General features: G+C 42.5%; 1 protein-coding gene across 3 annotated transcripts in view; it reads left to right on the top strand.

Annotated features, from left to right (window-relative positions):
- Positions 1 to 2,505: 2,505 nt before the first annotated feature.
- Positions 2,506 to 13,760, top strand: part of Tom1l1 (target of myb1 like 1 membrane trafficking protein) — a 41,888-nt gene continuing 30,633 nt past the window's right edge. For all 3 annotated transcript variants that reach the window (XM_010620202.2, XM_019206946.1, XM_019206945.1), the window contains exons 1-6: positions 2,506 to 2,587; positions 3,996 to 4,074; positions 9,976 to 10,125; positions 10,612 to 10,737; positions 11,629 to 11,733; positions 13,281 to 13,397. In XM_010620202.2, the coding sequence (XP_010618504.1) occupies positions 2,550 to 2,587; positions 3,996 to 4,074; positions 9,976 to 10,125; positions 10,612 to 10,737; positions 11,629 to 11,733; positions 13,281 to 13,397 (615 nt within the window). In that variant the 5' untranslated portion in view covers positions 2,506 to 2,549. The remainder of the gene's footprint in view (positions 2,588 to 3,995; positions 4,075 to 9,975; positions 10,126 to 10,611; positions 10,738 to 11,628; positions 11,734 to 13,280; positions 13,398 to 13,760) is intronic.

The raw sequence follows: 13,760 nt of genomic DNA, 5'->3' as shown, positions 1-13,760 counted from the left end.
CCCCCACAACCCCGCGCGCGGCTTTCCCGGAGCACCCGGGTCTTCCCGGGTGGACCCACTCTGCGACCCGCTTCTTAAAATGCACCTCCCTGTCCGTGGGGAGCCAAACAGGTGACCCGCGGCACGCAGGTGTGGAGCGTTTCCGCCTCCGCAAAGAGAGGCCGGGAAACTTCTGGCCGAGGTTGGGTCCTTCATCAAGTGCGTTGTTCTTAGTGTTATGCCCATTTTACAGATGTGGAAGAAGAAAATAAAGAGCTCAGAGGAGTTCGATGAAATGACTTGTGAGATTCCAAACCGTATTTTCCAGACACCCTTGGTTGCCTTTCTGGGTAGACAAAGAGAATGCTTGGTTTAAAAGGTGCCAGTGGGGGACGGCCAGCATCGCCCTAACTCGGTTCTCCTGCCCGTGGTGTATTCTGAATTGTGCAAGGAGATAGTGAGTAGGCTCTTCACAGCAGCTCCTTCCTCCTTCTGTTTCATGATTCCTCCCTTGGGAACTGGGTGTGGCACCAGTGTTACTAATTCCAGGCGAACTGGGAACTCCGTCGGGTGCTGACATCCCCAGAACCCTGTAGTTCCAGCAGTAAGGAGGCTCGAACTGAAGGGATTCAGTCACAGCTCAGTTGACATCTGTGTGAGGCAAAATCACTGTCCAGGACCTGAGTTTCCACTTTCTCGTAGGATGGGGGGTGGGGATAAATGCTTTCTTAAACTGTCCATAGTCTTGTTAATTATTACACATGAGATACTTGAATACCTTTGTTGGTTTTTGGAATTAGAAGGAACCCTGGGCATAACAAGATTCAGATTGAATTGCCCTAGGCAGAAGAAATGCCCACATATGGATTGTTTTATTCTGCAAACGTTTGCTAATTACCTGGACCTGCACCGGGCCACCCCTGCCAGGCACGGGTAGGATATGGCTTCAGACTTCAGGGAACTCGCTTTCTCTCAGGGAAGCCGATACTGGACAAAACCTTTATGACACAAAAACAATATAAAACACACAAAACTTAGGAAAAGGGAGAGGTGGACTCTGCTGTGGGTTTTCTAGGAAGATGAGAAGATTCAGAAGGAAGAAAAACGGACAGGTGGGGAACATCTGAACAGGTAGAACTTCCAGATGCTTTTTTTTTTCTTTCTTTCTTTTAGTACCGGGGATCAAACTCAGGTCCTTACGCTTGCAAGGCAGGCCACTGAACCGCTGAGCTGAATCCCCGGCCCTGCCAGAAGCTTTCTAAAAGCACCCGTTGGCCAGCTTTAGCCACCCAGTGCCAAATTCAGCAGCTCTTTTCCTAGATGGGAAGCAAGCTAAGCATTGGGGTTCCCTCACACGAAGCCCTATTCTGCCTTAGTCCTGTTCTCTAACTTTTTCATTATTTTGTCTCCATTCCCCGGACCCTGTGTTTTCATGTGTAGGGGTCCTCTCCCTTCTTGTAGGAAGATAAACTGTTGACAGTTGTATTATACTTTCCAGATAATATTTTATACTATTAAAGAGGATGCCTGGAGGGGGGATGGATGATTATTCTTTTTTCTCACTGAGTTTATTGGCACTTTTTATGTATACAATAGTTACTCATCATTGGGATCCTGTACCTTTACATGACGGATCTTGGTTCTCATTTTTTCCCATTACAAAGACTTTCCATTTTGTCCTTGTCTCATATTTTTTTCTTTCCCCTTATTTCCTTTCCCCTACCCTTCCCACTTCCCCTACACCCTTTTCTTCCTAGTTCACATTATCAGTTATACTGTTGGGATCTTATTTATACTTTTAGTTTTTCATACCAGAGAAACTATTTGGTATTTACATGTGTGTGTCTTATTTCACTTAACAGTATGGCTATTTAATAATAGAGTTCCAGGTGTAAGAAGGTGCAAGTCTGCCTGGTGTAGCTTTGGTTAACATAGGTAACAGAAGAAATCACTTCCCTTTTTCTCACCCTCTCCCAGTAAATAAATTTTAAAAGCAAATACTGAGGTCAAGCAACCTCCATTTGAATTCAAGTTCTACTTCCTACCTATTGTGTAACCTTGAGCAGTTTCCTTAACCTCTGCTTTTTTTGTTTCATCCCCTCTAACAGTGGGTTCGGTGGGACTGCGTATGATAAAATACGTAGCACTGCGCTGGTCACCTAATAGGTGGTGCTCAATGAGCCGTACTCCTGTTCTGTGAAGGATGGACAGATGGCGATTCATCCTGTCTGTTCAAGCCCAGTGGCCAGGTGTCGTGTTTGCAGTCTTTTTTAATAGGTCACTCATTACATTTGCAAAAGCCACTCTCTGAGCTTGAGTTCCGATTGATTCCTGAATGAGTGGAAATTGTTCAAGGAAAAAAAACCAAAAAATAAACCCCTTTGCCCTTTGGTAATAGTACTTGCTATTACATCTGAAGCAGATTGTTTCAGAGAGACCAGACTTACTATTATTATATTATTATTATTATCATTATTATTATGTTGTAGCTGAGATTCAACACAAACAGCTTTTTCTTTGCAGAAAAAGCTACATTTGCTGGTGCGCAGACGGAAGACTGGGGCCAGTTCATGCACATCTGCGACGTAATTAACGCTACTCAGGATGGGTGAGTTCAGTGTGGTGTCCATGGATTTGTCCCTGATAAGAAACACCAGAAAGCACCATGCTTTCTTCTGCACAACTTTTGTTTTTCGTCTTGAAAGATTGTTTTCAGCGCCCCATAGCCATCTGCTACCTTTTGGAGGTGCCGGTTGATGCACTAGGGCAGCTGCCTGCTCCAGCCTATGAAGTATCTTTGCCTTTTTTTTTTTTTTTCTTTTTTTTTAATAAAGTTTCAAATTTTCTCTCTGTGAGGAGCGAGTTCCTTGTACTCAGAAGATTAAGAAAAAGATAGACTGTCTCCTTCTTTAGGATGTTTTTCCTGCTCTGATTGCCAACATTTTATGTAACTGAAAAGTGTTGTCCCGAAGCTGGTCGACTCTTAGTGGTGATGGCTTCTCTGGGCAGTCACCTTTATTGGAAAGCAATGAAGCAGTCTTTTCCTCCTTTTTACTAGATTTTTTTTTCCCCCTTAATTGTAACTCAGTCATGTTCATGCCGTACTCGTAAACGGTGTGCAATTTTTTGATGTACATTTTAAATTTCAGAGATCTGAAGTGATTAAAGACATTAACGGGCCAAGGATTTAGCTCAATGGCACCATGCCTGTCTCCTAAGCACAAGGTCCTGAGTTTGATACCCGGTACAAAAAAAATTTTTTTAAGTCATTAAGAAGGTCCTACTAGTTTGACTTTAGACAACTGTAGCTTAATATAAAGGATACACTTCTATTATTTTTTCCTGTACCTATTGAACTGATAACTGACAGTAAAAGATTTAGTCTAATTTATGCTAATGAAGAAAATACTGCAAATTAATTATTGATTAAATGTCAGTGAAACGTGCTTATGGTTAGCACTTTTAAGTATTCATACATTTTTCTCTGTAATCTCATTTATTGTCTCTAGACCCTCGAAACCTTTTCACTGATAATTCCAATTTCTTCATTGATAATACAAAAAGGAATCTTAGGAATTTTGACCCTCTACTTACAGTTATTTCTTTTGTAGCCTTTCAGAGCTCGCCTTGTGATTCTTCTTAGGTCCCCAGGCCTATAGGTTGCTCATGAAGTACTTGTGGTCTTAGTAAAGATGGTCTCCTTCATGGGTTTGGGTTATACTTGCTGTAAATTGGTCGTATGCACTGGCAGGAGGTCTGGTGAGCACATTTCCTGTGGGTAGTACTTTCTAGTTAATGCTCTTATGTAAATGCTTCGTTTGATTTTTTCACAAGGGGGTAGGTAGTATTGTCTGCTTATGTCCAGGAGGGAATGTAGGTGAAGAAGCTAAGTGATCCAGGTAAGATGTCAGAGCAGAATGCAGGTTTTGTTTTTGCTCCTTAGCCACTCATTTTTTTGTGCAAAGCATATTGCCGGTGTGCCTGGGTTGGTGATTTCAGTTTATTTATTGCCATAGGCCAAAAGATGCAGTGAAAGCTTTGAAGAAAAGGATTTCCAAAAACTACAATCATAAAGAAATCCAACTTGCTTTGTCAGTAAGTACCCTAATGTTAATAATTAAGACTCCAGAACTTCCCAAGCTATAGTCGCATATTTTATTTTATTATTATTTTATTTATTTATTTATTTATTTTTTTTTTTTTGGTTTTTTTGAGACAGGGTCTCACTATGTAGTTGAGACTGACCTGGAGCTCACTATGTAGCCCAGGCTGGTCTTGAACTCACAGCAATCCTCCTGCCTCAGCCTCCTGAGAGCTGGGATTTATAGGCATGCGCCACCACGCCTGGTTATCATCACATATTTTAAAAAATAATTCTGAGATAACTACTAGGTCAGCAGAAGTTACATAATGTATGAGTTAAGATTATCACTTTTTGAGAAGTAAGAGCTTCGTTGATTATAATAATAGCTTTTCCTTTTGTGGAAAAAAGCATTCCTGAAGGATCTGTTTTTTTCTGGTCAGGAAATGGGATCTGGTGGTTTAAACATTGTAGCTACAGAGCCAGTCAAGAAGTGTGTGTGTTAATTAAGCATCATTGAAGATGCTGAGAATTAAAGTCTGGAAAAAATGCCTCCCTCTTAGCTTTCTACTCCACCTGAGTATCTTTGTGGAATCTTGAGTTGCTGGCAGTTTATGGTTATCCAAGGTCAGCTCCTTGGTACATCTTGGAGAAAGTTCTCTGTTGATTTAAGCAGTTGCCCTGTGTACCATATCGTCTGTGATTTGCATGTGGACTCTTTGTTTGACATGTTCCTGTTTCCTCCCCGTCCCCTTGGTGAGTTGCCCTTTTTACTTTGGTGTGCGCGATCAGCCCTGTGTGCCACCTGAGAGTTAGTTGTGTGGCTTTCTGATTGCTTCTGCATGCCTTTATTTCTCTTCATCTAGTCCTGGACCACCCGTAGTTACTGCATCAATGGCCGGCTTCGCCCTGCTCCTAAGAGCTCTGGGAGTGTTTATCCAGAGGGCTGTAGGGAAGATGGGACCTTACCTCCCTGTGTCTAGAGCCACAAAACAAAATGTATCCCATCTCGCATCCTTGGAGACCAACGGGATGAGAAGAAATGAATGAACAGTCTTCAGGAATGCCATCAATAAGGAAACCCATCCGTTGGGATCTCAGTATAGTTTCAGAGGCGTTTGCCTCCTTCAGTCTGCTGTGTTTGACTCCTGACAGCCACCTCGGGAAGATCACAGAAGGAAGGAAACGATGGAAAAAGGAGTAAAACACTTGTGTGGAAACACCAGAACACTGGGGCAGTGACAGAAATGCCTCCCACCTGACTGGTGCTCTTGGCACCAGTGGAGATAGTTGTGTTATTTGTCCCATTTCACAGGTGATGAAACTCAGACTAAATGGTTAAGTGAGTTGGGTTTTAGGTGGCGCAGGCAGGATTTGAACCTAGTCCTCAGATTCTAAATCTCGTTCCACTTTGCTTCTCAGAATGAATCAGTCGCCTTTTTAAAAGAAGACGCAACTGTATTTCATTGCATCTTGTAGTGGCGAAGGCCAGGTGTGAACTCAGTTAATGATGAAGTGTCTCCGCACACACCGCATCTCATTTCCTGCTATCCAGGAAGACTCAAGCACTGATGAAAAGAAATACGGAGTTAGGGGAAAAAGGAGGGTAGATTTGCCCTAAAATGAAGTGTACCCGGGCTGTCTTGAAGCTGCAGAAGGTTAAGAGAGGAAGATGATTTTGTGTCTAATTCAGCATGGGGTATTATGGTGCCATCTTGCGGGTGACCCTTTGTAGTGGTTTGCCTCTTTCCCTGTCATGTCCAGCCTACTAGGTGTTCCTGTGGTTGCATCTCTCCATTCCCATGTCTTCCTCTACCATGGTTGTTTCCCTCTGAGCGTGGCCTTCCCTGTAGAGTTGGCTTAGGCCAGAGTATTGTTCCTCTGGCTCTCCATTTCTCTTTGGGCTCCCCCTCTCCCTGCCCTTTGGTTGGTCCAATCTCTCAGACATCACCACCAGCTAGCTGCTTATTTCCAGTACCTGTCCACCTCACAGCTGTAACTTCTCCCCCCCGCCACCGATTTCCATACCAGTATCTAAGGGTAAGAAATTCTAAAACCTGTGCTTAACTAAGCATGAGACAGGGGTTGGAGTCCTTAGGGGTTGGAGTACAACTTCCTTGTCAGGGGCCGAGTTCATGGAGATCATAATAGCTACTGTCTCTCGAATTTCCTGTAAGGAACCTTTTGATTCTCGATAGTTTGTGCAGATTTCCTTAGGTTGTGTATATAACAGGCCAGGCCCCTCACCTCAGGCTACTTGTCATGTTGCAGAGGTATACAGAAGGCCTCAGGACTGACTTCAGGATTCACTTGAGCCAGTCTGAATTATGAGGGAAATTAGTCACAGAAGGAATCACCCAATGTCTGTCAGAGGCAATTACAAGTTTACCAATAAACTCTTTAAAAAGCAATCCCCATATGTGACAGTTCCATCTTATGACTGTGAAGTGATAAGAGCCTGTCACAGTCAATTATGAGTGTTTTTTATATTATCTGTCATATTGGGTTCTCCATGGACTTGTTAGCCTCACTTAGCTCTTTCATGGAATCTGACTGTACTGAGATTTCCTGCCATCAGTTGATGGTGCAGTTTTATCCAGAAGCCCGTAGTTTGTTTTTATTTTTGGTGCTAGGGTCCTTGAACCACACGCCAGCCCAAGAAGTTAGTAGTTTTGTTTTTCAAAAAAGCAGTGCTGCTAGGCTTTATTGCTCTGAGCCAGAGACTCTCCTTTCCTTGAATGAGTCACTGTGCTACATCTCAGCAAGATACTACTATCATTGTTACATGCAAAGTGGTGCCGGGTTTCTGAGAATCAGTGAATTATTAGGTTTCGGCAGAGTAGCCACTAAGTGGTGAGCTGTGGTGGTCCCTGAGACGTGTAAAATGTTGTCCTTGCAGCGGCTTGTTACATGAAGAGCATTGAGCTCTCCTAGGAGTGTCACAGGAGAGTAAAGGTAGACACACTTTGGTGTGGTCAGCGCGGGTGGTCTTGGCCTGGTCTTCAGCTCTTAGGAGCCCTGAAACTTGGTTGTTATCATTTTGATTATTGGGCAGATTTTCATCATCGTGATCAAATTCCTGAGAAAAACAAAGGAAGAACAGTTCGTGTGTATTTTTCCCAGTTTGGTTTTATTGCTACTCACATGGGCTGGGTTGTAGTATGAGAGACACAATAGAGGAAGTGATATAGAAGTAATTAGTCCTGACATGCAGGACTCCGCTGGGCAAGCTCAAAGGGCATGATTGCTGATCGCCAGATGTTAACCTTCTCAGAGTGTCATGTTGACTGTTTGATTTTGTGCGTGAATCTCCCGGGAATGTTCCCCATTATCATACAGTTTCAGGGCTCCAACGATTCGCTTTGTGGCATATTTAGCAAGAGATTCACCATTTGTTTCACCATAAGAGAAAGTGGGTCTTGGAAGGTAGATATCTTGCTTAAGTCTGCACAAACAATTTGGCGAAGTATTTCCATAAACTCCTCTTGAACTAGAGGCCCCTGTCCTTTCAGCACTTCACCAATTAAAAACTCATTATTTAATCATACTCATACTCTATCAAGCTCAGTGTCATTTATTAGTCACCTTTGAGCTTTGTGTAGCCATCTTGTATGGATAAGAATTATCTTACTATGTGTTGGATTCTGCATATCAAGCTCAGTGTCATTTATTAGTCACCCTTTGAGCTTTGTGTAGCCATCTTGTATGGATAAGAATTATCTTACTATGTGTTGGATTCTGCATGTATTTTCCTCTGCTTTAAAGACGTGCTTTTTTTCCGTGTGTCATGTAGCTAAATGCCCTCAGCTTCTGTATTTTCTGATTGCTTTTTTGATCACCCCAATTTAATCATTTTCATACCTACTGCTGCTTTTTGTATTGCCATTAAAGTGACACCTGGAACACACAGCACGGGGAAAGTCAAGGCATCTTTTCTGTACAGATTATGATACCTGTCCTGTCCGGGATATGGCTGCTGTGACCTCTTTTAACTCAAGGTGTTGGCATGGAGACTAGGAGGGTCACTTCTAGAGATCTACTTTCTGCTGCAGACTTCCATACCACCTCATTCTTTCTCCCTTTCTGTTCCCCATCCTCCTTGCCTCGTTCTGTTCACTTTGTTCTTTGCCTTTCCTGAGTTTCTCTGGCCTGTGTCGTAGGTGAGGCCAGTTCCCCAGCCACTTCTCTGTACCCAACACAGTTGGCCTTGATGATTCCCGCGAAGGTCCTTGTGAGTACAGCTTCCTGCTAAACATCTCCTGGAAGGTCCCACCTTCATATTCAAGATCTCTAAATTTCCACTCATCCTTTCTCCGCCTGAGATTGCCGGTCATACCACCCCATCCACTTCCAGGCTCCCATGGAAGACACCTCAGTCTCAGACCCAGAGTGAAGGTCACTTCATTTCCAGTCCCCCTCTGTCTTTGACATTGAGCCATTCCATGATCTCCCTACATTCTTTTCTCCTGACTTTCGCTGCCTTGAGCCCATGTTGTCCTAGTTGAGACCTTTTCTGCATCACACCCATATTGGATCTTCCTCTTATTCTGGCTGTTTTGCTTTCCAGTTCCGTTTGTAGAGTGCTGCCTTACAACCTTTCTAGCGTGTTTCTTTGCTTGCTCCAACCTTGTTCTTGAGCTCCACGCAGAGGTGTGGAGGTGATAAACTGACAAAAACCCCTTAGGGGCCTTCTTTCTGCCTTCAGGGCAATGTCTGAAGTTTTCACTACCACACAAATTTTTGTGCTGTCTAGAAGATGCCCTTATAGACTTTATGCACTCTATTTCCCTAATAGCCCCCCAATTTGCTTTTATTAAGAAGCGATTACCAGAGACAAACTACAATCTTCCTCTTCCCCCTCATAAACTCAGACAGGCTGCTACCTTTGTATTTTTTTCATGCCATTTGCGTTAGCCATTTCACGATTACTGTATCAAATACCTGGTATTTGTTGTAAAGAGAAAAGTTATTTTGGCTTGTGGTTCCAGAGATTTCAGTCCATGATTGATTGGCCCCATCGCTTTTAGGCTTGTGATGAGGCAACACGTCATCACAGAAGCACGTAACAGAGCAGAACTGCTTACCTCATGGGCAAAAAGTGAAAGAGAGAGAAGGAGACCATGGTCCCACAGTCCCCTCTGAGAGCACACTCATGATAACCTAAAACATCTCACTAGGCTCTGCATTTTAAGGTATCCATCACTCCTCAATAGCACCAAGCTCGGGTACAAACCTTCACTACGTAGCTGTTTGGGAGATAGTCCAGATCCACACTATAGAAATGTTTACCTGTCTCTAAAATAGCTCTACACTCATTTTACTTTGCTTGGCCATGCTTCGAAGTCCAGCTCAGGACCAGACCTTTCCAAAATTCTTGTAAGACCACCTATCCCTAAATAATCACACTTGCATAAAGGCTGACTGCATTTCACCATCCAAACCAGGATGTTTTTGAGAGTGAAAGTGTGTGTTACCATTCATAAGAACAGGGCAACAGGAACCTACTAGACCTACCCTGAATAAACTGGTAAAAATTTACCCTGACTGTAACCCATATGTTTTGTTTGCAGTGCCCACTTAGCACTTGGCATTTACCACCTCATCCTGTTATTGCTGCTCTTACGGTTGTGTCCTTGCTCTATCAAGTCTGTCCTCTAGGCCAGTGGCGGCAAACCTATGGCACACGTGCCATAGCAGGCACAGTAGTCACTGAAAATTCTGAAAGGTTCGCCATCCCTGCTGTAGGCAGTCACCCTGGAATCTAACATTTCGCCATACATTTTAGTAGAAAGTGAATGAAGCTTGTCAAATAGAATGCTGATAGAAATTATTATTTAGCAGGTTTTGTCTTCTACTTAAGAGTTAGCTATGCCAGAAAAATATAAAGTCTAATTTTTGTTTTCTCCCTAATTCAGCTTATTGATATGTGTATGCAGAACTGTGGGCCAAGCTTCCAGGCTCTGATTGTAAAGAAGGAATTCATTAAAGATAGTCTAGTTAAGCTGCTGAATCCCAGATATACCTTGCCATTAGACGTTCAGCACAGGATCTTGAATTTCATTAAGGTAAGTCTGTGGTGGTTTCTGGAGACTAATACTTTCTTGACATTGAATGGTAGCGTTTTGCTGAAGAATTTGTAGTCGTTTCCCTACTTTCCCATCAGTTTCTATTTTATCCGTGTTAAGTAGGCAAGACAGTGATGTGTGTGTTCATTTTGCAGATAGGGGGACTGTGTTCTGGAGTAGATAACTGACTAGTTCAAGGTTACTTGGCGAAAGAGCTACTGATAATATTTTAGAATAGTATCAATACTGGATTCAGTAGAGCAAAAAATGATTGATAGTGTCTATCCCAGGGTTTTATCAAGATGTTAAAGCATGGCAGTCTCAGATATTTTGTATTATTCTATCCTTTGTCCATAATATTCGAAAATTTAACTTTCTCTGAATAATGTGTAATTGTTAAATGTCTCATTTTCCATTATAAACTGAAGAACTGTTTTTGTTTTCGCTGTTGCTTTGACCCTGGAACTTTCTGTCTCTTGAACTCAGACTTGGTCACAAGGTTTCCCCGGAGGTGTGGATGTCAGCGAAGTGAAGGAAGTGTACCTTGACCTGCTCAAGAAAGGTGTTCAGTTTCTTCCCCCAGGTGCAGAAGCTGAAGCAGCAAGACAGGAGGTAGGAGGCTTCTGTCTTTGACCCATGAAGAATAAGACAGTATGTTACTTTTCTTATTGCAAGGGACAACCCTAGCTCAAGCAGTTTCAGGAAGAGATGAGTTTATTAGAATATAAACATAGCTCATCAAATAACCAAGGCTTAGGACCTCGCTAGCTACTCAAGTGTGATCAGACTAAGTCAGAATATTCTTCTAGGTAAGATTTCCAGGAACTTTCTCTGCACGTTAGTGTTGAGAAGCACTGGCCTAGGGCCCTTGATTGGACTGTCCAGCCGAGGCTGAAGATGAGGCAGAGATTAAGGGACAGAGGTGTTCATTGGTTGAGCAGCAGACCTGTGGTATGTGTGTCATTTGTTTTTAAGACAAAGGATATTCATACCGAATTGTTTTTTCTGAACTAAAACCTCAGTATTCAGGCTTAATTGCAGTGTTGGCACTTTGTGATAAATCGGTGGGTTTTGGATTGCAGTTTGGGCACTCGGTCTCTAAAAGGTTTGCCTTCACTGGTAGAGGAGATGCATTGCCAGGTTGACCTGACTTGATTTTCTACTTTTTTTTTTAAACAGCCCAAAGGGGCAACAGTAATCTCGAGTGACAGTTTATCATGCAGACCCATGGTAAAAATCAAGAGCACTTTATTAAATCATAATTTAATTAATAAATCAAAATGCAACTGCATTTTATTTAATACATCCTCTGTTACGGGCATGTCATTTGCTTAGCACTCTTCTCAAAATGCTGGATAGGATGGACATTTGATGATTGACTCCAGATCAGCAGCTCATACTCGAGACTTCAGTTGGGAGTGCCTGGGTCAGCCGAATGGAGAAACTGGGCTCAGGGTGGCTGTGTTCATTACGTCATCGTATTTCCGTATTTCAATCTGGTAGACTCCTCAGACTTCATCGCTTCCACCAGCGTCTGTCCCGACGGCACCAGTTCTTTCTCCTGTAACTGCTCCCAGGAACACAACTATTACATTGGTCCCAGAACAGGTAATAACAGTGACAAATGTATTGATGTCTTGATCTAAGCATTATGCGCATAATTTGTTTTTCCTTGGTTCATAACATCATGGGCACGTTATTACCCTCATTTTAAAGTAGAGAAAACCACAACTTAGGTTGTGTGACTTATCATGGTTCACTTTGAAGCCAAAGTAACCCAGTAAGATCTCTCTGATTCCAAAGCTAACACTTGGCAGAACTATGGTTGGCTAGTGGATTTTAGGATTTTGTAGCACCTTGGCTGTGGAATGGCTCTTGTGTGTACTGGCTGAATCCTGTTAGTACTGGTAAGCTGTCCCCATATCATTTCAGAGAGCTCAGTGAACCATAGTCTTATTACTTGTACTGATTGTGCCAACTGATTTGCATTTGCTCCTTTGCCTCTCTCTATCTGCTTATCAGAGGTCCAGATAAGCAATTATTTAAAGCTTATTTATGTCAAAAACTATCATTGAAGCCTTTGTATTTATATTATTCAGTGTTTCTTACATAAACATCTATGTAATTAATTCCTCTTAGGATTTCATCCAAGAAGGAAAAAAAAATTTCTCTTTTAGTCCTTCTCCCTGTAATATCATGAGAATGCTGATGTATTTGTCACTTTTCAATTACTGAAACAAAATACCCACCTCCCTCAATTTAAAAGAGGAGAGATTAGCCGGGCGTGGTGGCACAGGCCTGTAATCTCAGCACTTTGGAGGCTCAGGCAGGAGGATCACTGTGAATTCCAGACCAGCCTGGGCTACATACTGAGTTCCAGATCAGTCTCAACTACATAGTGAGACCCTGTCTCAAAAAAAAAAAGTAGATTTATTTTGGCTTATGGTGTCAGACGGTTTAGGCTGTGGTTGGCTGAGTCTGAGGCAGGAATAGAATGGGAGGAGGCCATGGCAAAGAAAAGCTTTTCAAGAGACAGCCAGGAGGCAGACAGAGAAGGGAGAAGCCAGGAGCAAGAATACACTCTTCCAGGTCAGACCCTCAATGACTCACCCCTTGTGACCAGACCCCACCTTCTAATAAGCACATTTGGCTATGAACTCATCAGTGGCTTATTCCTCAGATAAACATAGCACCCCCCCCCCAGTATCACCCTCCATGAGACTTTGGGGAATATTTTAGATCTAAAAACAACATCTCACATCAAATCTTTTTTTATCCGCCCCCCCCTTCCAGTTGATTGCCAAGACCACTTCTCCTTCTGTCCAAGTTCCTCCTACTTTCTCCTGCTGGCACCTAGTTCCTCCCCTCCTCTCCTCTTCAGATTGGGTCTAGTCTTTTTATTTCCTTAATGTCTCAGGTCATATTATTTGGGCTTTATTACAAGAGATCTGAAGTACATTTAGAAGTTAACAGTATAATTTGTAAAGTAACTATATATATATATATATATATATATTTGTAGAAACTTAAATCTGTTTGAAAATAGCAAATTTTGCAAAAGCATTTTCTCTTCCAGCATGTGTCCCATGAGCAGAAAATAAGTGTTAGCTTTCTTTGTGTGTAACACTTACTACTGATTGTGTTGCTCTCTGCAGATTGGAAAACTGCACAGTGAACTGGATATGGTGAAAATGAACGTGAGAGTGATGTCTGCCGTGTTGATGGAGAACTCTCCCGGGTCTGAAAACTCTGACGACCTCGAGCTTCTGCAGGTGCAGTGTGATTTGGACAAGCCAAGTGTCTCACAAGTTCTTCTCTGAACTTTGAGCTTTGGAGGAGGAAGCCTCTTTAATATTGTTTAGTCTATCCTCCTACATCCTGATCTCATTTGATTTCTAAACTTAACAAAAATATCCACAAATGATTTATTCAGAAATACAGTGGTAACTTGGATATGGTCTTTACCTACTTGCACAAACTAACGTACCATAATTTGTAGTCTTGGTCATGTGCAGTCTAGTCTCTCACTATTTTAAGTGTGTAAAAATCGCCTTTGTCGGGCTGGGGATTTAACTCATCAGGGCTTCTACTGCCTGCCTTGCAAGCACAAGGACCCAAGTTCAATCCCCGGTACC

The sequence above is a fragment of the Fukomys damarensis genome, unplaced genomic scaffold (assembly GCF_012274545.1).
Source record: "Fukomys damarensis isolate Sample0158 unplaced genomic scaffold, DMR_v1.0_HiC HiC_scaffold_13, whole genome shotgun sequence".
NCBI classification, from domain to species: domain Eukaryota; kingdom Metazoa; phylum Chordata; class Mammalia; order Rodentia; family Bathyergidae; genus Fukomys; species Fukomys damarensis.
This window is presented reverse-complemented; position numbering and strand designations above follow the sequence as displayed.